Here is a 25,187-nt window from a genome sequence, read left to right on the forward strand (position 1 = left end):
GAGTAGTGCCTTAGCGAGTATACTCGCTCATCCCTACTCTTAACACATATATCGGGCGGTCCTCGGGTCAGTTATGCCTGGCTAATGACACTGGATATCCACAATGATCTTCCCTGTAGCCCTGAACCCCACCTTGCAAAACTACAAGTCCTAGCATGCTCTGACGGCCCCACAGCTCATAACCTAAATCTAGGATTTGCCATCTAGGGGCGGGGCTTAGAATATTGCCTTGCGGTTACCTTTCTCGCACAACTGTTTTCTTCACACTTCGAGCAGAAAGTCTCATCTTCATATAACTCCTTGAGACGGAAATATCTCCAGAGTGCCCCCTCCTGACAAACATGGAGACAACAGCCTTCAGAGGGTCACATGGTACATGCACCATTCACATATAGCGGTGCTAGAGAGAATCGCAGCATGATATCCTGCTGCTGGGCACGGAACGGATGGGGGAGGGGATGAACAATGAAAATGTATCAAAACTGGTGCAAAGGAAAAATGGAGCAGTTGCCATAGAAACCAGTAAGATTGCACACTATATGGAAAATGAAAGCAGGAATCTGATTGGCTGCTACAGGTGACTACTCCACTTTTCCTTTGCACTTGGTTTGATCCCTCCCAGACGTCCGGGGTAATAAATCGCAGTTTTAGGTCTCACTCACCAGCTTCAATTTTCGGTGATATTTGGAGTGAGAAACTCTGAGTGGGAGGGATTTGAGTTCACAGTGGGTGAAGCGTTGGTGGCGGCACCTGTGGCATGTGACCTGTTCCTCCAGCGAGATGGCATACAGCGCCCTCAGCTTCTCCTCCTGCACCAGGATTCAAATAATAGATGAGTTGGGGGTCTGACAGTTGTGGGGTGCAACTCTCTAGTTTTATAGTGGTACTAGGGAGGTTTGGGGTTCCGTCAGGGTGTGACGAAGGAGCTGGGAGTTTGGGGTAATGTGTGGTGCTGTTGGGATGAGATGGGGTACCTAGCTCTTTTTGGGGTGACGGTAATAACCTGATAATCTTGCAGACTAATCAACAGGTTAAGGGGATGTACCTGAAGATTTGGGGGTCAGTCTGTAGTATCTGGGGTATGCCAGGTTTGGGATGTCTGATAATTTGGGGTTCAAATGTGGATGACACGGAATCTCTGGTAGCTGGTTTCATATGGGAGCAGTTTGTGGATCACTCATTAAATACGCTTGATTTGGGGTATCAGAATAGCATATATTAGATTTGGGGTCTAAGTTCAATGAGATGGGGAGTCTGGCAGTATTGGGGAGTGGTTGGATACAGAAGGGGGTCTGAGTTGGTCATTCTGCATTCGAATTGGCATGCTAAAATACAAAGACCCCGATACTACAGTCTGCACCCCGGGACTCAAGTATTCACCAGTTGAGGGTCCGGCATGTTCTGGAGGAGATGATTCCAGAAGGAGGAGAAAACATCACCCACATCCATCTGAGAGAATACTGTGAAATAACACAAGATTAATGTTACCTGCAACCCACTGTGAGTTGTACCCCTCTATTATACTGTGCACCCCTATATAATACTGGGTATCACTCCATCATACTATGCACCCCCAATACCTGTGCACCCCTCTATAATGTCATGCTGCCTCTATCATTCTGATTATCCCCAATATCCTGTCACCCAATATCATATTGTGCAACCTTGTATCATAATGCATATACCTCTATCATACAGTGCACCCCTCGATCACACTGTGCACCCCCATTATCCTGTGTACCTCTCTATCATACTGTAACTCCTCTAAGATATTGCAACCTATCTGACTGTATATCCTTTCAGGATACTGTATACCCCTCTACAACACTGTGTACCTCTATATTGTGCAGTGTACCCATCTACTACAATCTATCATAGCATATCCCCTCTTTCATACTGTGTATACCTGTATTAGACTGCACATTCCTCTATCATACTGTATATGCCGCTATCATACTTTAACCCCCTCTATCATACTGTACACCCTCTTTAGATGCATCTCCTCTCCTGTGTATGATACTCTACACCCTTTCTGTGTTCTCCCAACAACTCACAGGTCCCCACCAGCACGTGGAGGCAACGGAGAATACGGTATGGGGGTACAGCATCTTCTTTACTGTCTTGCATTTCTTCAAACAGGACAAGAAGCTCATAAGGCAGCCTCTTCTCTGTGGGTACATTGTCATCAGCTTCCCCGATTCTGCAGGAAACAATGTTATTAGTGTCAGCCTGCCATTATCGTGTGAGGGGTTAATTCAGGTTTATGCCTTTAAATTGATAAGTGTATTTCACAGAATACTTATGTGTTTATAATTTGCGTCTTCTTCTGCTAAAGGTTTAAGCTTATACGTGTAAGGGTCGACGCTTTAATAATAGACTACAGCGACTCCATTTTGTATCTCTTTGCTTGTTTTGCTTTAATACATGTATCTGTATTAAATTTCACCTTTTACCTAGAAAGATGTTAGATCCCAATTATAATGACCTTGAATATGTTCACATATGTCTTATCAGCTTTCTTTCTCTCATGTCTCCTTTCCTTGAGAAAGCTCACTCCCTTCTAGTAAGAAGCGTCCAAGAACATTTTGTTTTGATACAGTTGTCACTGGACATTGATGTATGGTTCATGTAGGAGACGTTTTTGAAAGATATGTATTGTCAATTAAAATCTGCAGATGTTATGTAGCCTTGGGCATGCGCAGTAATCAAATCAATACATCAGCAAACCTTTCCTATATCATCTGTAACTTTGAATAAACTTTCACTTCACTCATGGCAATCCCATCTTGCATGTGGCTGTCCATTTGTGTCGTCTGAGTACTCACCTCTAAAGACCAATTTGGAAGCACACAGCATCAGCTCAACGGTCTGAGTTTGACCCCCCACATTACTTGGCGCACCAACGAGGGCCAGAATTTAACTCCTTACCTGCAGCCGATATCTGACAACCCTGCCTGCCGACCACCTGGACCAGAGGCCACGGAACCCCAGATCTACAAAACACCGGTGTAAGGTAAGCCTTTGACTTACCGCCCTAGATCTGAGCTCCCCTGTCTTCAAAAGTCACGTGTCGACAGAACGGTTTGTTGCTGCATGTTTATAGGATACTTCTGCCTGTTATTTACGGTGTTCTTGGTAACCGTGCTAGACGGAAGAACCCACATGTGTATATTGCCATGCTGTCTGCTGCAAGCATTGAACTGATAGCTTTTTGTTGTACTTTGACTGCCGCACTCATTTTTCTAGCTGTCATTTGTTATAAGATTACAAAAGCCGCGTATAGAGACGAGCCGTGGTCTCCTCTCTCTCCATAAAAAGGTCTACTAATAAGTGAACATACGTGTCCTGCCAGCCGTGTACCTGGCAGAAGGGACTGTCCTGATCTACCCGAAGGACTGAGGTAGAAACAACGGAAATCAAGTCCATAGTAAACATTCGTGTCCTGCCAGCCGCGTACCTGGCAGAAGGGACTAAAAGGTCATTGCGACCGCCAGATTTACCCAGAGGACGTTTTGTACATCCTCACTACTCCGTGATTGTGGTAAATCAAAAATGGCAAGTCCAATTATTAGTATGGGGTCCGGACAGTCTAAGACTTTCTTGACCCCTATTGAGATAATTAGGGAGAGAGAGGGGGAGGATATTTATAGGCAAGCCCGTAAAGTTTACAAGCTGATAGGGCTTAAAAGAGCAGGAACTTTTAACTATGAGTTCTGGCGGCAGTACGGAACAAAACACATGAAAGCTATCAACGACGCTGGTCTAGATAAAGGACTAGAGGCCATAATCAAATATAGTAGAAAGGTAAACGTAGAATGGTGGGATTGTGAACCGAGGAATGAGGGCATACTTGTGTATGCATCCCCGGTGCCTGATCCAGCCAGAATGCACCCGATCTTACCAACCGCAAACAGCTCTGAAATTCTTCCTGACTATCAGAGTTGTACCGCTGCAAGTCCGCTACAAGAGCCCCAAAGAGAAAAACCTTATTGGGATTGTCCCAGGTGCGGACAACAAAACCCTTTACAAAAACAAACAGCTTTAACTATGTGTAAACGGGAAAAGAATGAAACCGTTGAATGCTATTTTGGCAGGCTAGAAACGAAGGCTAGAGACATGGGTCTCACCCTCTGTGCAGATGAAGTGTACTACCCAATGATGTGTGAAGCATTCATGCAAGGCATTGGACCATCATTGGCAGATAAAATAAAAGCATGCACCCCTGACTGGCGACAAGCCAAGCCCAGAGACTTGTATAAAAGGGCAGTAGGGTTTGCTATGGATGAGGAGCGCCCCGCAGTGGCGGTTAAATACTATAGCAACCAGGAGGGGAAGGTTCAGCTCCGGGACAGACTCCATAGAGGAACACGCAAGTGTTATAATTGCGGCAAAGTAGGCCACCTGGCCAGGGATTGCTTTCATAAGCCCCGGCGATCCCGCCCCAGTATCCCTACCGTAGAAACAGAGGATAGAGGCACTCATACCTTTGAGCCTGCTTCCATATGAGGTGAGGAAGTGCCCTTCCTTATAGACACTGGGGCTACAAATCCTGTCTCAAAAATTCATGTGAAATAGTAGAAATGTTTAAGGCAAGGAGTATGCCTATATGGAAACAGCTAGAGAAATAACAAAGGACAGACAAAGCAAGTTAGCCGTGAGGAGAGGATCTAGCAAGTTGTTGAGAAAAGCAAGTTAGAATTTTGGGAATCTGAGACCCACAAGTCTGAAAAATATTCAGAGATAAGCCAAAGTTGGGTAACGTATGTTAGATAGATGGAGTAAGGCACGTGTAGATACGGTAATTATCAGAAAAAGGGAATTCTTTTATAGTTTGTGTTCCTTTGGGACATAAAGCAAGTTCATGCAGAATCTGTGGATAATTATGTGTCAAATAACCAATATTGTCTGTATGTCTTCATGTTATGTAATCTATACGTTTTGTCCTTTCTTTTATGGGTTTAACTATTCCTCTGCCGTCTGGGTTTGATAGTCTGTGCAGAGAAATATTAGTTTTCTCTTGTTGCTGCTAATGATTGGTGTGGTTTGGAGCCTGGATATTCTGGCTGTTTTCCAAAAATCGTAGTTATTGTTCTGTTCCAGAGAGAGATGAAAAATTCAAAGTCATAGAAGAAAGACAGACGTTGAATGTATTGTGTGAATTGTATGGTTTTGAAAATGAAGAATACAAGAGAGATAGAGGGTTAATGTGTGCTTCTTGTGAAAAGCCGCAGCTGCAAGTCGCCCCCCCCCCTTGTCTCCGAAAGGGGGGTATAGTGAGATTTACAGAGAAGGAATGCGTGCTTCTCAAGGCCAAAGATTAGAGCGGAGAACACTGGATGAGTAACCCTGCTTGCTTGAATAGAATAAAACCCGTAATGAATCCAGTGAATATTAGTTTTACTGTTCTTTGTGTAAATGTCAGTTCTGTAACTGGTCGGACGTGTGCATAATTGCTAAATGTGTGTTCCTTTTATGGGAAATATTAGTGTTGTGGAATCTGGTATACTTCTCTAGTATTACAAACAGTTAAAGGGGTTGTCCCGAGCCGAAACAGGTTTTTTTTTTTTTCAATAGCCCCCCCGTTCGGCGCGAGACAAACCCGATGCAGGGGTTTAAAAAAAACCCGGATAGTGCTTACCTGAATCCCCGCGCTCCGGTGACTTCTTACTTACCTTGCGAAGATGGCCGCCGGGATCTTCACCCTCGGTGGACCGCAAGTCTTCTGTGCGGTCCATTGCCGATTCCAGCCTCCTGATTGGCTGGAATCGGCACACGTGACGGGGCGGAGCTACGAGGAGCAGCTCTCCAGCACGAGCAGCCCCATTCAACACGGAGAAGACCGGACTGCGCAAGCGCGTCTAATCGGGCGATTAGACGCTGAAAATTAGACGGCACCATGGAGACGGGGACGCCAGCAACGGAACAGGTAAGTGAATAACTTCTGTATGGCTCATAATTAATGCACAATGTACATTACAAAGTGCATTAATATGGCCATACAGAAGTGTATACCCCAACTTTGTTTCGCGGGACAACCCCTTTAAAGTTTGACTGATTCCAGGGAGGGGTGGGAGTGATTGAATGCATTTGTTTGCAAGATGAGGACAGTTGCATCATACGCGTTACGTCCTCTGTGAACTCTTACTAATATTTGAATGAGACTTGACTGCATGAACGGATGAGAGTTAATGTGTGATGTAGGCACTGTGTGCTGATAATTTGGAAGCCTGCCAACAAGTCACAATTATACTGTTTCTGAGAATGCTCTATAGAAGAAACGTACGGACGGCCATTCCTGTACTTACACCTGCTGCCAAACTCCGCACCTTTCTGGGCCTTGTTTTCATACTGCCGCCCATGGGTCCACTTTGTTTTCGCTCTTATACAACTACTCTATAATTGCCTTTTAATCATTCTTTCCTCTCTCACCACTGATCATTTATTCTTTTCTGTACTGAATTTTCTGGCCAGGTGACAGTATTGACACAAAAGCACAGGGGACAACCACAGCCACCTGGATGCTACTCCATGAAGCTGTATCCAGTGGCTCGAGGAGCTCCCTCATGTGTTTGTGCGGTGGCAGCAGTACAGGCAATGGTTAACAAATCTTCGGAGTTGGTATTGAACCAACTCCCCCTAGTGGTCCTCACCCCCCCCCCCCCCATGACACCCGAAGCATATACACGCAAGTGCAACCCAAGCACTTATTTCTGGCCCGTCAAATCCAGCTACAATGTGCTCTTGTCATTCTTCCCACTGTTGCTACTACCTTGAACTCGGTTACCCTTCCAATTAAGTACCCTAGTTCAAAAGGGGGGGAGAGAAGATATAGGTGATCTAGGTATTGCAGGTCAGCTATTTTTAAATTTTTAAAAATTTTTAATTTCCTTCTTACAACAAGGTTATGATCTATTTGAAATAGAATACCAGCCTGATTGTCTAGCGGTAATCGGTGCAAGGGGTTTTAGAAGTGCCAATTCAGCTGGCAGAAACTGAACCGCTTGAGGTAATGTTTAAAGGGTCACGATGCCTCATGTGCTTCCTTATGCTGGAAGGTCCTGAAAGCATATTGAGAATTGACGTGATGGGACCCTTGGGATGTTGTATCAAACTTCACCTGTCCGGTGAGGCTCGTATACACCCCGGGTCTGAAAGTCACCCGACCTTATGTCGGATGGCAGGAGACCAAGCGACACCTCTACCCGTCCTCACTCTTACGTACGCAGAGGAACAAGCTCTTAGCCCCCTTGGTCCGTCAGTACCCCCTGGCACATGTCCAGGAAGATGCAATTGCAGACACTGTCTCTTTTTTTTTTATGTTAACTGAAAGCCCTTGTTAAAGGGGTTGTCCCGCGAAAGCAAGTGGGTCTATACACTTGTGTATGGCCATATTAATGCACTTTGTAATATACATTGTGCATTAATTATGAGCCATACAGAAGTTATAAAAAGTTATTCACTTACCTGCTCCGTTGCTAGCGTCCTTGTTTCCATGGAGCCGTCTAATTTTCAGCGTCTAATCGCCAAATTAGACGTGCTTGCGCAGTCCGGGTCTTCTTCTTTTCTCAATGGGGCTCCGTGTAGCTCCGCCCCGTCACGTGCCGATTCCAGCCAATCAGGAGGCTGGAATTGGCAATGGACCGCACAGAAGCCCTGCGGTCCACCGAGGGAGAAGATCCCGGCGGCCATCTTCAGCAGGTAAGTAAGAAGTCACCGGAGCGCGGGGATTCAGGTAAGCGCTGTGCGGTGTTCTTTTTTAACCCCTGCATCGGGGTTGTCTCGCGCCGAACGGGGGGAGGGTTGAAAAAAAAAAAAAAACGTTTCGGCGCGGGACAACCCCTTTAATAATGCATATTCTGAGTTGTTTTTGTAGATGGTACCAGGGTGATTGACGACTCCACGCTGGATATGCAGTGGTCACGCAACAAGATGTCCTAAAAGCAAAATGCCTTCGCATGTCCCAGGACAGGAAGCGGAGTTACAGGCCCTCACTGAGGCGTGTGGAGTGGTAGAAGGTAAGACGGCAAACATTTACACTGACTCCCGGTATGCATTTGGCATAGCTCATGACTACGGCCTAACATGGAAGGCCAGACAGTTTGTTACCTCAGCAGGACAGCCAATTAAGAATGGTGCAGTGGTGACAAAGTGGAAAGCTCACACCAATTCCTACAGCAGAGAAACAAGAGGCAACGCCATCACAGACCACACAGCAAAGGCAGCGGCCCTTAAGCCGTGGAAGAAAAGAAGAAAAGAAGAATTTAACAATAACTTTGGACTTTGACTAAACTTTGGACTTTGATACAAATTTTGGACTTTCATATGCTAAAGACTTTACAGTTACAAGCCAGCAATGAAGAAAAAGACAAATGGACTAAATATGGGAGCAGCAGAAATGGGACGGTGAATGGCGAACAGTCAACAGTACTTGCCCACCACGGTCCCTGTGCCCCATGATGGCCCAGCGAATGCACGGAAAGACACACCTACTGGGGGTCCAGAAGTCCGCCTTGAGGTCGTGTCCTCTGGCCTGCTCCGTCGCCTCCAGTGCCGTCCGGCATGGCGTGCCCACAAGGGTCTTTCTAACTTTATTCCTGATAATGTTGCCTCCTGTGGCTAGAAACGCGCTGACGCCGAAATCTGCAATCTGCATGGAGCCGTCTTCACCCAGGAGGATGTTCCCAGCCTTAACATCCCTGAGGATCTGGCCGTTCTTATGCAGGTACTCCAGGCCTTCTAGCACCTCCTTCAGTATGGTGGCGATGCTTGCCTCATCCAGCACCCCGTTCAAAGCAGCAATGATGTCGACGCTTGAACAAGGACGGGTGGCTACTGGGTTTTCTGTAGCTGCTGCATCATCACTTGTCCAATTTTGCATGATCTTTGCCGTAAGCAACAGGGCAGAAGTAAATTTGCCTCACAACACTTGCCTAGACTACTCTACCCATTTCAGGGATTGCAAATTGACTACACTCAGCTCCCACTTGTTGGGAAGTATGAATATGTGCTTGTTGTTGTTGATGTCTTTTCAGGTTGGAGACCTACCTTGTTACCAAAGTAAATAAGCAGGTAATCGCACAGGAGCTGATGAATGAGGTAACCTGCAGATATGGGGCACTGGAAGTGATTGACTCAAACAAAGGTACACACTTCACACCTGCAGAGTTTAGACAAAGTTAAAAGACTAAATGGTACGCTTAAGTTAAAAGAAGTGTTGTTTGGCTCTATGCCAAGATTGGGGCTGTATCATCCACAGGTCCTACAGCAGGGCTATGACATAGTAGCCGGATGTGTAAAGCACCTGTGTGACCAACTAATGGTAACCCAGAATCTAGTCTTTTTCTCCCATTCCAGGCCCAGACAACCTAGAGGGACCTCATTCCCTACTACCTGGAAACTGGGTGGTCGTAAAGAGGCGTGTCCGGAAACCCTAGAGCCCGGACTCGAGGGGCCCTATCGAGTCCTGCTGATCGCACCTACTTTGGTAAAGGTTGAAGGAATTGTTGTTTGTTTTGGGACTAATGGACTTTTCATGCCTTACCTTTGCCCCCCCCCCCCATGAGAAGGAAAATGAAGGACATTTTGTTTATTGATGGACTTTTGGACTCCTCACTCCATGCTTCGCCCTTGTGAGAGGGTGCAAAGGGACAATGCTCAGAACCACCTTGTTAGACACCACCAAGTACTGGTGGACTTGTACACACACCTAGTGCCACTGGTTTTCCTTTCTTGGCTGTTCCTGTTCCGTCAAAAGAACTGTTTGCATGGACAAATGAAAACTCAGAAACCAGAAATAGCTGGTGGGGTAACACGTTTAGTTCTTTGAACCCTGCCAATTGTTTTTCTGGTTTAGGAGGTTGGTTTATGGGGATTCTACAAAGTATATTACAAGTTGTGATGATTTTATTATGCATTTATAGAGCAATTAAGGTTATATATAATTACATGTATTTCTAAATGTACTGAAAAAGCTTTTTCTTCGCCGATATGAATCACGTGTTTATGGACTAGGAGTCATACTTGTCTTGACTCCATGTCCAAAATGGGGGAATGTGAGGGGTTAATTCAGGTTTATGCCTTTAAATTGATAAGTATATTTCACAGAATACTTATGTGTTTATAATTTGCGTCTTCTTCTGCTAAAGGTTTAAGCTTATACGTGTAAGGGCCGACGCTTTAATAATAGACTACAGCGCCTCCATTTTGTATCTCTTTGCTTGTTTTGCTTTAATACATGTATCTGTATTAAATTTCACCTTTTACCTAGAAAGATGTTAGATCCCAATTATAATGACCTTGAATATGTTCACATATGTCTTATCAGCTTTCTTTCTCTCATGTCTCCTTTCCTTGAGAAAGCTCACTCCCTTCTAGTAAGAAGCGTCCAAGAACATTTTGTTTTGATACAGTTGTCACCGGACATTGATGTATGGTTCATGTAGGAGACGTATTTGAAAGATATGCATTGTCAATTAAAATCTGCAGATGTTATGTAGCCTTGGGCATGCGCAGTAATCAAATCAATACGTCAGCAAACCTTTCCTATATCATCTGTAACTTTGAATAAACTTTCACTTCACTCATGGCAATCCCATCTTGCATGTGGCTGTCCATTTGTGTCGTCTGAGTACTCACCTCTAAAGACCAATTTGGAAGCAGACAGCATCAGCTCAACGGTCTGAGTTTGACCCCCCACAATCGGGTCCTCCAAGGGTCAACTTGTCATTATCCTGTCCCCCAAGGCTCAGCGTGTCATTATCCGGTTGCCCAAAGGTCAGCGTGCCATTATCCTATCCCCCAAGGGTCAGTGTGCCATTATCCTGTCCCCCAAGGGTTAGTGTGCCATTATCCTGTCCCCCAAGGGTCACCGTGTCTATCTTGTCCCCCAAAGACGTCTTCATGCAGCTCCAGCGCAGCTGTCACACTACAGGCACCGGGGACACTGAGGCGGGGGACTGTGAGAGCGGCCCTGGTAAGTGGAGTCCGAGCGCTGCTGTGGAAGTCCGCCGCGAATAGTCACGGCGGGGCTACGGAACGCTGCCATCGGGGACTGTTACAGCGCCTTGGCTAAGGGAAGTCCACCGCCAGAGAGACTAACAGTGGCTTGAGTAACAGGAGTCCACCGCCGGGGAGAGTAACAGCATAGTCCCAGAATAGAGTTCACCAGAGCAGGCTCTGTGCAGCACTGAACCAGCAATGAATGCTGGGAGATCTTAGCTCTGAAGATACAGAATGTCAAAACAAGAAAAACTAAGTATTTCTCTCACCGGCACATTATATCAGTGAACTCCTTGTACATGTACAGTGCATGTAGCAGCGGGTTCAGACAGCTTGTCACACCGACATTGCAGAGTCCGACTGCTCGTGAGTAACAGAAAGCAATCAATGCATAACAGATAAGTTAGGATAAGTCTTTCCAAAGCAGACTTCAGCGGAAAGCGTTGCATTAATATTCCCACCGTGTGACCACAACACAGATCACGTAATGAAAAGGAGAAAAGTAATGGGGAGTTCATCTGCCAGTGCCGCCTTAGGCTTCCTGCAGATGGCTGGGCCGGATGCAGCTGCAAGAATTCTTGCAGCGGGATGCGAGCCATGCCCCTGCAGCGACCACTGCGGCTCACCTCCTCCCGGTTTCTCCCCGCTCTGTTATGTGTCGGCTGCCGCCCAACCGGCACGCGCGGAAAGGAATTTCCGCCCATGTCCAGGAAGCCTTAAGGAGATTCTGTCCCCATCGTATTGCAGCCTTCACTGAGAGCCCCATAAGGTAGTGCCTGCCAACACTCATCACAGTGATATGTCTGCTGTGTAGATCTGTGCATTGGTTTTGAAGAAACTTGCATTTTATGAGTAGCAGCCAGACACAGTAGTAGTCCTGGATATTTATGAGCTACAGACTAGTAATGGGTAGACAGCAGCGGTGGCTGGAGTGCGGGGTGAGTGTAGCCAGCTGCAGCTCATGAATGCCCAGGACTACTTTAAACAGTGTTCTATGCATGTGCTGCTACTGATAAAAGGCAAGTTTCTTCAAAACTACTGCATAAATCCATATAGCAGACATATTGCTATAATCAGTGTGACTGTCACTACGTTATGCTGCCCTTAGATAAGGGGCAAAAAAAATGGTGACAGATTTTCTTCAACATGATAATATGAAATCCAACATCTAGTTAATAGCTCTTTTTTAGAATGTAGCCTCCTGCACATGGACGGAAATTGCGCGGCGGGATTTCCCGCAGAATTTCCGCCTGTGCCCGCTGCCATAGGATTGCATTAGATGATGCAATCCTATGCAGACAACCGTGATTTGACCACGTGAAAACTTGCACGGTAAACAAATTGCGGCATGTCCTTTTTCTGTGCGAGCCTCATAGAGAATCATACAATCATAGAATGGTAGAGTTTGAAGGGACTTCCAGGGTCATCGGGTCCAACCCCCTGCTCAGTGCAGGATTTACTAAATCATCCCAGACAGATATTTGTCCAGCCTTTGTTTGAACACTTCCATTGATGGAGAACTCACCACCTCCCATAGTATCCTGTTCCACTCTTTGATCACCCTCACTGTCAGAAAGTTTTTTCTAATATCTAATCTGTCTCCTGACTTTCAGTTTCATCCCATTGCTTCTAGTCTTTCCTTGTGCAAATGAGAATAGAGCTGATCCCTTTGTGACAGCCCTTCAGATATATGTAGACAGCCATTAAGTTTCCTCTCAGCCTTCTTTTTTGCAAGCTTAACATTCCCAGATCCTTTAACTGTTCTATATAGGACATGATTTGCAGACCGCTCACCATCTTGGTAACTCTTCTCTGAACTTGCTCCAGTTTGTCTCTGTCTTTTTTTAAAGTGGGGTGTCCAGAACTGGACACAGTATTCCAGATGAGGTCTGACCAAGGAAGAGTAGTGGGGGATAATTACCGCACATGATCATGACTCTATGATTCTCTTAACACATCCCAGAATTGTGTTTGCCTTTTTGGCAGCTGCATCACATTGTTGACTCATGTTCAGACCATGATCTATTAGTATAATAATAATAATAATAATCTTTATTTGTATAGCGCCAACTTATTCCGCAGCGCTTTCAGGCATGGATAAATGCAAAACAATACAACAATTACAATATAAGGTACATTGGGTTAGACACAAATGGGTTGAGGGTGGTACAGGAGGTGCAGGGGGTGGGGAACACAGGCAATAGGAAATTTTATGTACAGATCATTTATCAGAAGGCAAACAGGGTGGAGCACCATAGGGAGGGGCGAGGGACTAGTTCAGGAGATTTGGTATGCTTCCCTGAAGAGGTGCGTTTTTAAGGCACGTCTGAAATTTCGTGCATCGGGAATTGTCCGGATGCCTTGGGGTAGAGCATTCCAGAGGATGGGTGCTGCTCTAGTGAAGTCCTGTAGGCGAGCATGAGAGGTTCGTATTACAGGGGTGTTTAGTCTGAGTGTGTTAGCCGATCAGAGTGAGCGGGCTGGGTGGTGTACTGACAGTAGGGAGGCGATGTATGGTGGCGCAGCGCCATGCAGAGCTTTGTGAGTGAGGTAAAGGAGTTTAAATTTAGTTCTGCAGTGGATGGGCAGCCAATGCAGCGACTGGCATAATGCAGAGGCGTCTGAATAACGACTGGATAGAAAAATGAGTCTAGCTGCTGCATGTAGTATGGATTGGAGCGGAGCGAGTCTAGTGCGGGGGAGGCCAATGAGTAGCGAGTTGCAGTAGTCAAGCCGGGAGTGGATGAGTGCAACCACGAGCGTCTTTAGCGTGTCCGTGGTTAGGAACGGACGTATTTTAGCAATATTTCTGAGGTGCATGTGGCATGTTTGGGCCAGAGATTGGATATGGGGGGCAAAGGAGAGGTCGGAGTCCAGTGTGACCCCAAGGCATCGGGCATGCCGTCGGGGGGTTATGATGGTGCCAGACACTGGAATGGAGATGTTGAGGGGAGGTCGGTTAGAAGGTGAAAAGACAAGGAGGTCAGTTTTAGAGAGGTTTAGTTTGAGAAAAAGGGAGGACATAGTGTTAGAGACAGCGGACAGACAGTCGGTGATATTTTGGAGGAATGGTCCAGAGATCTCATGAGAGGAGGTGTATAGTTGGGTGTCGTCACCATAGAGATGGTATTGGAGGCCGAATCTGTGGATGGTTTGTCCAATTGGGGCAGTATAGATAGAGAAAAGAAGGGGACCAAGGACCGAGCCCTGGGGTACCCCGACAGCGAGAGGAAGTGGAGCAGAGATAGAACCAGCAAAGGAAACACTGAAAGAGCGGTCAGAGAGGTAGGAGGAGAACCAGGAGAGAGCAGTATCCTTTAGACCAATAGAGTGGAGCATAGTGAGAAGGAGATTATGGTTGACAGTGTCAAATGCAGCAGACAGGTCAAGGAGGATTAGTAGAGAGTAATCACCTCTCGACTTTGCAGTCATCAGGTCATTTGTTACTTTTGTAAGGGCAGTTTCGGTCGAGTGTAGAGAGCGGAAACCAGACTGGAGGGGGTCGAGGAGTGAGTTGTCAGAGAGAAAGCGAGTAAGGCGGGAGTAGACCAGGCGTTCCAGTAATTTGGAGATAAAGGGGAGGTTTGAGACGGGTCGGTAGTTAGCAGCATTAGTCGAGTCCAGGGTTGGTTTTTTAAGCAGAGGGGATATAATGGAGTGTTTGAATGAGGAGGGAAAAGTGCCAGAGGTTAGGGAGAGGTTGCAGATTGTGGTAAGGTGAGTAATGAGAGCTGGGGAAAGGGAGCGGAGGAGGTGAGAGGGGAGAGGGTCGCTGGCGCAGGTGGTAGGGCGGGCAGCGGAAAGGAGCCTGGAGACTTCTTCCTCTGTCGTTGGTTCTAGCGTAGATATTGAGTAGGTGCTGGGTGCAGTGCTGATGAAGCTGGAATCAGGGCTAACCATGCAGCTTTCAGAGATTTCTTTTCGAATGTGGTCGATTTTTTCTTTGAAATAGGCAGCTAGTTCTCCAGCAGTCAGGTCTGTCGCAGGGGCCTGTTCCTTGGGGCTGAGGAGGGAGTGAAAGGTCTCAAAGAGTTGTTTGGGGTTGTGGGATAGTGAGGAGACAAGGGAGGTGAAATAAACTTGTTTGGCATGGTGAAGGGCTAGGTTATACATTTTAAGCATGAATTTGAAGTGGAGGAAGTCTGCTGGCAGCTTTGACTTTCTCCACAGCCGCTCGGCGCACCTAGAGCACCGCCGGATGAAGCGTATACCCAAGTCTTTTTCACGTGTGCTGCTGCTTAACCCAATTCCTCCTATTCTGTAAGTGCTTTCTTCATTTTTCTTGCCCAGATGTAGGACTTTGCATTTCTCATTGTTAAATACCATTCTGTTAGTCGCTGCCCACTGTGCAAGCTTTTCTAGATCTTTTTGAATACTCTCCCTCTCTTCCCTAGTGTTAGCTATCCCTCCCAGCTTTGTGTCATCAGCAAATTTGATAAGTTTCCCATCAATTCCCTCCTCCAGATCATTTAAAAAATGCTGAACAACACTGGGCCAATACAGAGTACCCCACTTGATACATTCCTCCACTTGGATGTGCAGCCATTTATGACCACTCTTTGAGTACGCCAGGAAACAAGCTTGACAAACACCGCATAGGTCGAAACGTCGCATATCTGATACCATTGAGACACAGTAAATGGTTTGAATTTTTTCATAATACCATATGGAGTAAGATACTGGTTCCTGAGTGCCGCACACCTGTTCTTATTGTTGGAGAGCACTCTTTGAGTACGATCACTTAGCCAACTGTGAATTCACCTAACAGTTGCCTTGTCAATCCCATATTTGGTCATTTTTTCAATAAGTATATTATGAGATACATTGTCAAATGCTTTATTAAAGGGCTTGTCTCGCGCCGAAACGTTTTTTGTTTTTTTTCCATAGGGCCCCCGTTCAGCGCAGGACAACCCCAAAGGATGTGTTAAAAAAAATAAAAATTATTACTTACCCGAATCCCCGCTCTGCGACGTCTTCCTTCTTCCTTCTTCTTCCTTCACCAAGATGGCCGCCGGGATCTTCAACCACGATGCACCGCGGGTCTTCTCCCATGGTGCACCGTGGGCTCTGTGTGGTCCATTGCCGATTCCAGCCTCCTGATTGGCTGGAATCGGCACACGTGACAGGGCGGAGCTACGAGGACCAGCTCTCCGGCACGAGCAGCCCCATTCACCAGGAAGAAGACCGCACAGTGAAAGCGCGTCTAAAAAAGCAAGAAGACATCAGAATGAGACAGATCCATGGCGACGGCGACGCTAGCAACGGAGCAGGTAAGTGAATAACTTCTGTATGGCTCATATTTAATGCACGATGTACATTACAAAGTGCATTAATATGGCCATACAGAAGTGTATAACCCCACTTGCTGCCGCGAGACAACCCCTTTAAGGTCAAGATAAACTATATCCACCGCATTTCCCTGATCAACCCAGTCGGTTATCCTGTCATAGAAGGAAATTAGATTAGTCTGGCACGACTTTTTGGTACAAACCCATGCTGGCTCTGGTTAATTACTCCCTTTTCATTCAAGTACTTGCATACATGCTGTTTAATAATTTGTTTAAAGATCTTTCCCGGTATAGAAGTCAGGCTCACATGCCTGTAGTTTCCTGGATCCACCTTCTTCCCTTTTTTGAAGATGAGGACAACATTTGTCCTTTTCCAATCTTCTGGGACTTCTCCTGTTCTCCAGAAATTTTCAAAGATTATGGCGAGTGATTCAGCAATTACCTCCACTGCTTCCTTTAGTATCCTAGGATGTAATTCAACTGGACCTTTAAGTTAGTTAAGTGTTCCCTCACCATCTCTCTGCTTACAGATTGCCTGCATTCTTTTATTTTCCCAATAGTGCAGGGAAGATTAGTTGATGTTCCATCTACAAAATAGGAATTTTAAAGTTTGGCCTTCTCAACATCATTCTTAACCAATTCACCATTTTCATCTTGTAAGCATCCAATAGCATCTGTGACTTTTCTTCCGCTTTTGACATACCCCTAAAAGCCTTTTTAGTTGCTTTTGACCTCTGTTGCAAGACTCAATTTATTATTAGCTTTAGTTTTTCTGACACTTGCCCTACAGTTTCTGCAGACCACATTACATATTTTTAGATATTTCCCCCTCTTTCCATGAGGCCTGCACGGAAACGTCACTGGTGACACACCGGCTCTGTGGCAGCCAGCACATAGTAGGGGGAGGAGACGGCGGAGCACTTGAGCCGCGGTGGTCACTGTAGGCACATGGCTCGCATCCCGCTGCAAGAATCCTCGCAGCGGGATCCGCCATGGCTGTCTGCTGGAGGCTTAAGGCTTGTTTTTGAAATTGTTTTGAATGCAGAAACTATCAACAAGCTGCTATTAACAGATTTTTGATTCTTATGTGTTTCTGGAGTGGCAACCAATCCCAGCTGCTCTCGCGTTAGTCCGAGTCAAACCTCAAAGCTGATCAGACTCCACCCAAGTCAATAATTTTAACATTTTCTTTTGGTCCCCATAGGAGGCTTGAACTTGCAATCACTTAATTGCTTATCCCATATACTGGACTACATAAATATTACAGTATATGTCATCTCTGCTGGCATTGTATTAATACAGGCCACAAGCCCGTTCTAATAGGCATAAACATATAGCAACCATGGGGGCTGCCATGGCAATGTAACGGCACCTAACAATCTCATTGTGGGAGGAAAGTTTGGGACCCCTGAACTCGAATTAGAACATTAAAATACTGCTGTCAGGATTGACAGTGGCAATTAAAGGATTAACAGTCGTGATCAGTGCATCAGCACCAGCATTGCATGTAGCAGGATCAGCTCCCTATCCCTCTGCATACAAGCCTTCAACGTTGGAGAGCATACATGTACCTGCAAGAGAGTCAAGGGTTTAATAACCCCTGATACGCATATGATTAACTGCCAATATCCAGTGCAGATATTAAGCATGGTAAGTAAAGAGTAATTGTCCAGAGTGATTAAATCCAATGAGTCATGACGCGGGTATTACGCATGTGCCTCTGTGACCTATCCCAGCCTCCCCTTTTTACCTTCCAATCAATACGCTACCAATTCTTGGTTGGATAAATTTTGGCCACAGCGGCCGTTTATTAAATTTTAATTTAACAATGGGTAAAAAACAGTATAAAATAGACAACCCACTGAAAAGGAGGGGAAGTCCCCGGAGCCTACAACCCCCTCTGTCGCCTCACTAACAGGGAAAAGGATCTTCTGTACTGCCTCCCGCCGCTCTCCCTCTATCCGACTCGGGAGACCGAAGATCCCTCCCACTACCACCCTCCCGTCGCCAGACCGCCGACTCGGGAGGTAACACACCCGGTTGCCCCTAGTCGCCCTCCTCCCAACTCAGAGACCCGCTAGCCATTCCTAGCCCAGCCCAAACGTCTCTGCAGGGACTCCGGCCTGACAGAGCCGGGAGGCGACAGACTGACCACACACTCTAGACCAAAAGTGGGTCGGGAAGGGGGGAAAGGCAGCCATCGGCCCTCCGCTCCCCCCCCCCCGCCACGCATCCGAACTGGCTCCAAGAACTCCACCCCCCCTCCAACTGCCGCTATGACAATGTAAAATAGCACCTATAAACCCCCCCCCACTAACTAAGACTTTAACCCCTAGTTACTAACATACGGGTGGGTGGGTGGGTGGGTGGGACTTCCTCGCTGTCTCCATCTTCTTCTCTTCTGCTCCTTCTTCCTTCTGCTGCCAACTGAAGAGCTCCTCCTCCTGCTTTTCCCGCACTTTCTAACAGCCTCCCCCACTACTCCTCCCTGCTCCCCCCCCCCACACCCCTTAAACTACTATTAACCCTAGCCTCCCCATTAACCCCGTCATGTGCTGCCTGCATATATGCGCCTGCGGCTAATATTCCGGCGCTTCTTGACGTGGGTATTACGGATGTGCCTCTGTGACCTATCCCAGCCTCCCCTTTTTACCTTCCAATCAATACGCTACCACTTCTTGTTTGGATAGCTTTTGGCCACAGCGGCCGTTTATTAAATTTTAATTTAATAATGGGTAAAAAACTGTATAAAATAGAAAACCCACCAAAAAGGGGGGGAAGTCCCCGGAGCCTACAACCCCCTCTGTCGCCTCACTAACAGGGAAAAGGATCTTCTGTTCTGCCTCCCGCCGCTCTCCCTCTATCCAACTTGGGAGACCGAAGATCCCTCCCGCTACCACCCTCCCGTCGCCAGACCGCCGACTCGGGAGGTAACACACCCGGTTGCCCCTAGTCGCCCTCCTCCCGACTCAGAGACCCGCTAGCCGTTCCTAGGCCAGCCCAAACTCCGGCCTGACAGAGCCGGGAGGCGACAGACTGACCACACACTCTAGACCAAAAGTGGGACGGGAAGGGGGGAAAGGCAGCCATCGGCCCTCCGCTCTCCCCCCCGCCCCGCATCCAAACTGGCTCCAAGAACTCCACCCCCCCTCAAACTGCCACAGCCAGCAGGGCATGACCACCTCCTGGATCCCTTCTAGCCACAGATCAGTCCCAATTTCATTGAGGTGGACCCCGTCGCCTCTCCAATAATTTCCCACCCCTTTTTTGGAGATCTATATGCCGCACGGCAACTTCTTCATTCCGCACCACGAAGCGGGACACCTCCCGATTAACTTTGATCCTCGCTTTATCTATTCCTTGCACCGACCGCACGTTCCGCCAAACTTTACGAGGGACCATCTCGGACCAGACCAAGATCAAGCCCCGGTACATCTGCAACAGCCGTAGCATATCGTACTGTATATCTCTGCCTAGCTCTCTGAAGGGTCTACGCCCCAAATCGTTACCCCCGACGTGCAGTACTGGTATGTCAGGTTTCTTGTCTAGAGAGACTAGGCGCTGTACATCCTGCAAAACCCGGAACCAAGCCATGCCCCGCACTCCTATCCAGCGTATTACCGCCGCTTCCTTACTCAGTCTAAGTTGTCTACTGTTAGGCCTGATCCTTGCCCTTTCTCCCCCCCCCCCCCAATACACATACCAGTGGCCCATTATCCACACCAGTGCAGCTGGCAGATCTGTAACAAAAGAAACAAAACTAACCGTAAATAACCCCCAACCATGTGCCCCCTACTTGACCTTTACAGAAAATGCGGTCTAATATACCGTCTGAACCTCCCCGACTTCCAACGACCAATTCCCATTACGGCTTGACTATCCAGACCCCTTGCTGCCGCCTCTGTCGCTGCGCCTATTCTAAAAGAATGCGTCCCGAAACTAGCGCTATCCAGTCCCAGAGCACTTATCGATCTCTTGAACACAGCCTCGAACTGAAACCTTGATAAAAAAACGACCGTCCTGATGCTGCAACAGGGGCCCTACCCTGGCCCCTGCTAGAGAACTGTAGTTCTCCCAACAACTAACCGGGCACATGGTCTCCCCTGGGATTTGCCCAAGTGACACCTGATGACCCCTTCCGACCTGATCCGTCTTAGAACGACGTATGACTATCTCTAACCGCCCCTTTATGACTCTAGTGTCCTCTACTTGCAAACCCCCCCTACATTTTTGCTGGGGGAAACCAATTCCCACACACGCAACGCTGCGAAAAAGGCTAACGAAAAGGCAAACTTAAAAAGCGAATACTCAAACCCGTCCCCGCATACCTCCTGCAACACGAGCCCCAATCTTTGTAATAATTCAAACGATACCGGCCGACGCGTATCTGGACCTCCCCGTCCCTTTCTAAACCCTTTTAGCGCCTGCCTTACTACAAAGTCTTTTGTTATATCTGTTACGCCCCTCAACTTAGCGCCAAACGCTACTCCCCCCATAAACTTGTTAACTCTTGCCACCGACAAACCAGCCTCCGAGCTTTTTCCCAACCACCTCAACAATGCCCCTACCGCGTCCTCGTCTATGCGCACGTTGCCCCACTGCCTCAACCACTCCTCCCATTCCACCCAGGCTGCTTTGTAAGCCGCCCATGTGCTCCGAGCCAAGGAGGCACCTATCAGGTGCCTCACTGCTCGGTGACCACGCTCCAGATGTGTGTCGGGCAAGACACCCCCTCCTCCTCTGCTCCTGGGGCCAACCGTCGGAATCGCTCCCACTGCAAACGAGAAAGAGCATCCGCTATTGAGTTGCTTACCCCCGGCACTTGTACCGCCCCAATCCAAGCGTTCAGCGACAATGCTTGCAACACTAGGTGGCGTAATAATGCCACCACAGGAGGGGACGATGCAGACAATTTGTTTATTGCCTGCACTACCCCAAGGTTGTCGCAGTGAAAGCGCACCCTTTTATCCCTGAACTGATCTCCCCATAACTCCACTGCTACTATGATGGGGAACAGCTCAAGCAGTACCAGATTTTTCACTAAGCCTGACGAAAACCATTCGCTCGGCCACCCGGACACGCACCACCAGCCTTGGAAATATATTCCAAAACCGGAACTTCCTGCGGCGTCGGTAAACAATTCCAAATCGAAATTGTCCACCACTTCCTCCATCATTACTGACCTCCCGTTATAGTTTTCCAAAAACGCCGCCCATACTGCCAGATCCCTCTTGTGGCCCTTGCCCAGCTGTATAAAATGATGGGGTAACCGAACCCCCACTGTAGCTGATGCTAACTTCCTACTGAAAATCCGTCCCATCGGCATAATGCGACAGGCGAAATTGAGCTTGCCCAACAACGACTGCAGCTCCCTCAACGTAACCTTGGTGACAACCCTTGCCCTGTTTACCTCCGCCTTTAACTCCGCAACTTTGTCCTAGGGCAACCTGCATTCCATTGCAACTGTGTCAATGGTAATGCCCAGAAACTTTAAACACGTTGTGGGCCCTTCGGTCTTCCCTGGTGCCAAAGGCACCCCGAACTGACCGGAAACCCATTGAAGAGACCCCAACAAAGTTGCGCACAGTGGCGAACTTGCCGGGCCTATGCATAGGAAGTCATCCAAATAATGGATAACCGACCTAATCCCTGCGCAATCCCTAACTACCCATTCCAAAAATGAGCTGAACGCTTCGAAATAAGTGCATGAAATAGAGCAGCCCATGGGTAGGCACCTATCCGCGAAGTAACTTCCCTCCGAAAAACAACCTAACAAACGAATACTTTCTGGGGCCACTGGGAGTAACCTGAACGCTGACTCAATGTCCACTTTCGCCAACCTAGCCCTCTGCCCGTACTTATGCACCCATTTTGTTGCGGCGTCAAATAAGGTATACACTACGGAACATATTTCCGGATCAATACCGTCATTTACTGACGCCCCCTTTGGGTAGGACAAGTGATGTATGAGTATGAACCTGTTTGGCTCCTTTTTAGGAACCACTCCCAGTGGTGACACCACCAAATCCGCCACCGGAGGGGAGCTAAAAGGCCCCGCCATGCGGCCTAATTGAACCTACTTACGCAATTTTTCTGTTACTACCGCCGAGTACCGGAGCGCTGTTGGTAAATTTTTCGTAGTAACAGGAACCCTATGAACTGGGGCAGGAATTTTAAAACCATCCCTCAAACCTTCTAACAATAAATTCGCCTTATCTCGGTCGGGGTACCTATTTAGAAACGGCATGATCTTTGCCAGTTTCACTGGTGTCATCCCTTTTTCCAGCTGCACCGAAACCCTTACCTTTTCCTTTCCTAAAGCACTTTGCTGCTTCGTGTGACGTAGCGTTGCACAGGGAGCAGACGTGCTTGAACCTGCAGCTATTTCCGAACTTGCATTGCCCGTCGTTAAACTGCCAACACAATCCGAGCCTATGACTCCCTGACCGTCCCCCCTGACTTCCTCCCTGGGAACCACTGGCCGAGCTGCTAGTCCCGGCCCTATGTCTTTCTGATCCCACCAAATAGATGGACGGATCGCCTTTCTTTGACGAAACTGCTCGTCGTACCTAAGCCACGTCTGGCCCCCGTATACCCTGTACGCCTCACCTATCGCGTTGAGGTAACAAAAAAGGCCGGAGAAATTCTCCGGCGCCTTTTCACCTATCACGCTAGCCAGAATAGCAAAGGCTTGCATCCAGTTAGAGAACGTCTGTGGAATTAGTCGCCACCGACGCTTCTCTTCCTCTTCCTTCTTATATTCAGTCCTTTTCCCTTTATCCAAATTAAATTTTTCTAAAGGGAGAAGGGAAAAGATCTCGACAGATTCGTCGCACCAGATCTTTTCTCTAATCTCCTTCTTCAATTGCGCACCCAGGGGGGCCCTCAAAGCAAACATATACCTCCCCCCTCACTCTGTCATCCAGGCGCATCCTGTCCCCGTCCCTTTCAGTCTGTACGCCTACCGTAACAGGTGCTGTTTGCTGCCCCACCGACGACCCCTTCGTACCTCCCCCCGTAGCGCTATTGCGACCGATGGACGCATTGGACGGTAATGTCCAGGCAGATACTGGCGACGGCCCTGGCCCTATCTCTTGCTTGCGCCACAGCTCCCATAATCCACCCAGAAATAACCCCAACTCGCTCGCTGCACCCCGTGTGCCTACCGTCGCAACGTGGCTAACTGCATTAAGTGTGTCCCCATGTGTTTGTTCACCTGGCTGCGTAGGGGCTGTAGTCCCACCAGCCGCCGATCCTCCCTCCAGCGGATCCGAATCCTTGTCTGACAGTGATCAGCGCTGGCATTCGAGGTCCTCCACTGGCTGTAGTCGCCCCTCCGGAGTCACAGCCTCCCCTCTGCTGCTCGGCCTGGCTCCCACGGGCCGCACGTCCTGCGAACCTGAAAGAATACTGTGGGGCTGCTCACCGACCTCCACCTCTCCCGGTGAGCGGCCCCACGCTGCTCCATCTCTCCCTGTAGTCAGTCCGGTGCCAGGCCCCGCCCCCCTGGCAGCACGGGACCTGGAGCCAGACGCTGCGCTGACCCGCCTGGTGAGATTCCTCCTGGGCCTGCGCTCCCCACCTGCCGTGGATACTGCTGGGAGCTGGCCCGGAGGGGCCCATGAGGGACTCTCAATGCGGTGCCGACGCTAAGGGGTTAAATCAGGGCTTAAACGCACCGGAGCGCGAGCCCTCCGCGGCCTCGGCTCTCTCTTCGCTGCTACGGGTGCCCCGCGCCTCCCCTCCGCTGAGGCATTGCGGCCATTGTCAGTCCCCGGCCTCTCTCCCCCTACTACTTCCGGTCCGCGGCTCCCAGCAGCAGCCGGACTCCGACCTCTTCCTCTCACCGGAGCTGCTGCTGGTACAACAGGCGCCGCTCCCTCCGCTTCCACAGGCCGCACCGGACCCGCTCCCACGTGCGCCGGGCCTGGGGCCCCACCATCCAGGATGCTCACCAGCCAGTCTATGCCCCACTCCTCCACCGCTGCCCGGATCCTCTCCATAATGGCGTCCATACTGGTAAGTCCTCTTCTGGGCTCTTCCAGACGCTCCTCTTCGGTACTTCCAGACGTCTTCACTCTTCTTTTCCTCTCCGGTGTCTTCTCTCTTCTTCCTCGCTGTCTCCGTCTTCTTCTCTTCTGCTGCCGACTGAAGAGCTCCTCCTCCTGCTTTTCCCGCACTTTCTAACAGCCTCCCCCACTACTCCTCCCTGCTCCCCCCCACCCCTTAAACTACTATTAACCCTAGCCTCCCGGTTAAACCCAGTCATGTGCTGCCTGCATATATGCGCCTGTGGCTAATATTCCGGCGCTTTTCACATTCTGGAGTAAAGCATACCATTTTTAAACTTTCCTGTGGAGTAGGACAAACTCTTTAGATGGGGCGGAGCTTTACAAACAGCTGGCTGAGAGTCTTCACTTTCCAGCTGTTGAATCTCTACATAATCGTCCTCATACATTCTGCCGCAAAAGTCATTGTAAGAGGAACCTACAACACAAAAGAGGAAATGTCCAACTCACAAATCACTGTGGATGCAAGGACATAGCCAGAACATACTGTGATAAGAAGGAGGAAATTAAGAAGAGAAAAGAGAGGTCCACAGCTCATGCAATTCAGGTATTATACTTAACCGCTAAGTGACGGCCCCATTGCCTAGTCCTAGTCCCCCCGGCAATGCGATCGGCGCTATCCAATAAATAGCTCTGGGATAGCGCTGATCGCAATAAAGTGAATTTAGTGGCCTTTGTTTTCCATTTTCGTTTTTTCCTCCCCCCCTTAAAAAAATCATGACTCCTTTATTTATCCATCGACGTCGCTGTATGAGGGCTTGTTTATTGCAGAACGAGTTGTATTTTTCAATGGTGCTATTTAATGTGCCATATAATGTACTGAAAATGTTTT

The 25,187-nt window shown here is 48.2% G+C and overlaps 1 protein-coding gene across 1 annotated transcript in view; it reads right to left on the reverse strand.

The window, feature by feature from the left end:
• Positions 1 to 24,744, reverse strand: part of USP18 (ubiquitin specific peptidase 18) — a 51,642-nt gene extending 26,898 nt beyond the window's left edge. Inside the window, exons 1-7 of the mRNA XM_066589788.1 lie at positions 24,624 to 24,744; positions 21,016 to 21,018; positions 11,268 to 11,361; positions 2,055 to 2,200; positions 1,381 to 1,460; positions 663 to 809; positions 240 to 332 (exon numbers count right to left, since the gene is read on the reverse strand). Of these exons, the coding sequence (XP_066445885.1) occupies positions 240 to 332; positions 663 to 809; positions 1,381 to 1,460; positions 2,055 to 2,200; positions 11,268 to 11,361; positions 21,016 to 21,018; positions 24,624 to 24,744 (684 nt within the window). The remainder of the gene's footprint in view (positions 1 to 239; positions 333 to 662; positions 810 to 1,380; positions 1,461 to 2,054; positions 2,201 to 11,267; positions 11,362 to 21,015; positions 21,019 to 24,623) is intronic.
• Between the last annotated feature and the right edge of the window lie 443 nt (positions 24,745 to 25,187).

Source organism: Eleutherodactylus coqui, chromosome 2 (assembly GCF_035609145.1).
Source record: "Eleutherodactylus coqui strain aEleCoq1 chromosome 2, aEleCoq1.hap1, whole genome shotgun sequence".
NCBI lineage: Eukaryota > Metazoa > Chordata > Amphibia > Anura > Eleutherodactylidae > Eleutherodactylus > Eleutherodactylus coqui.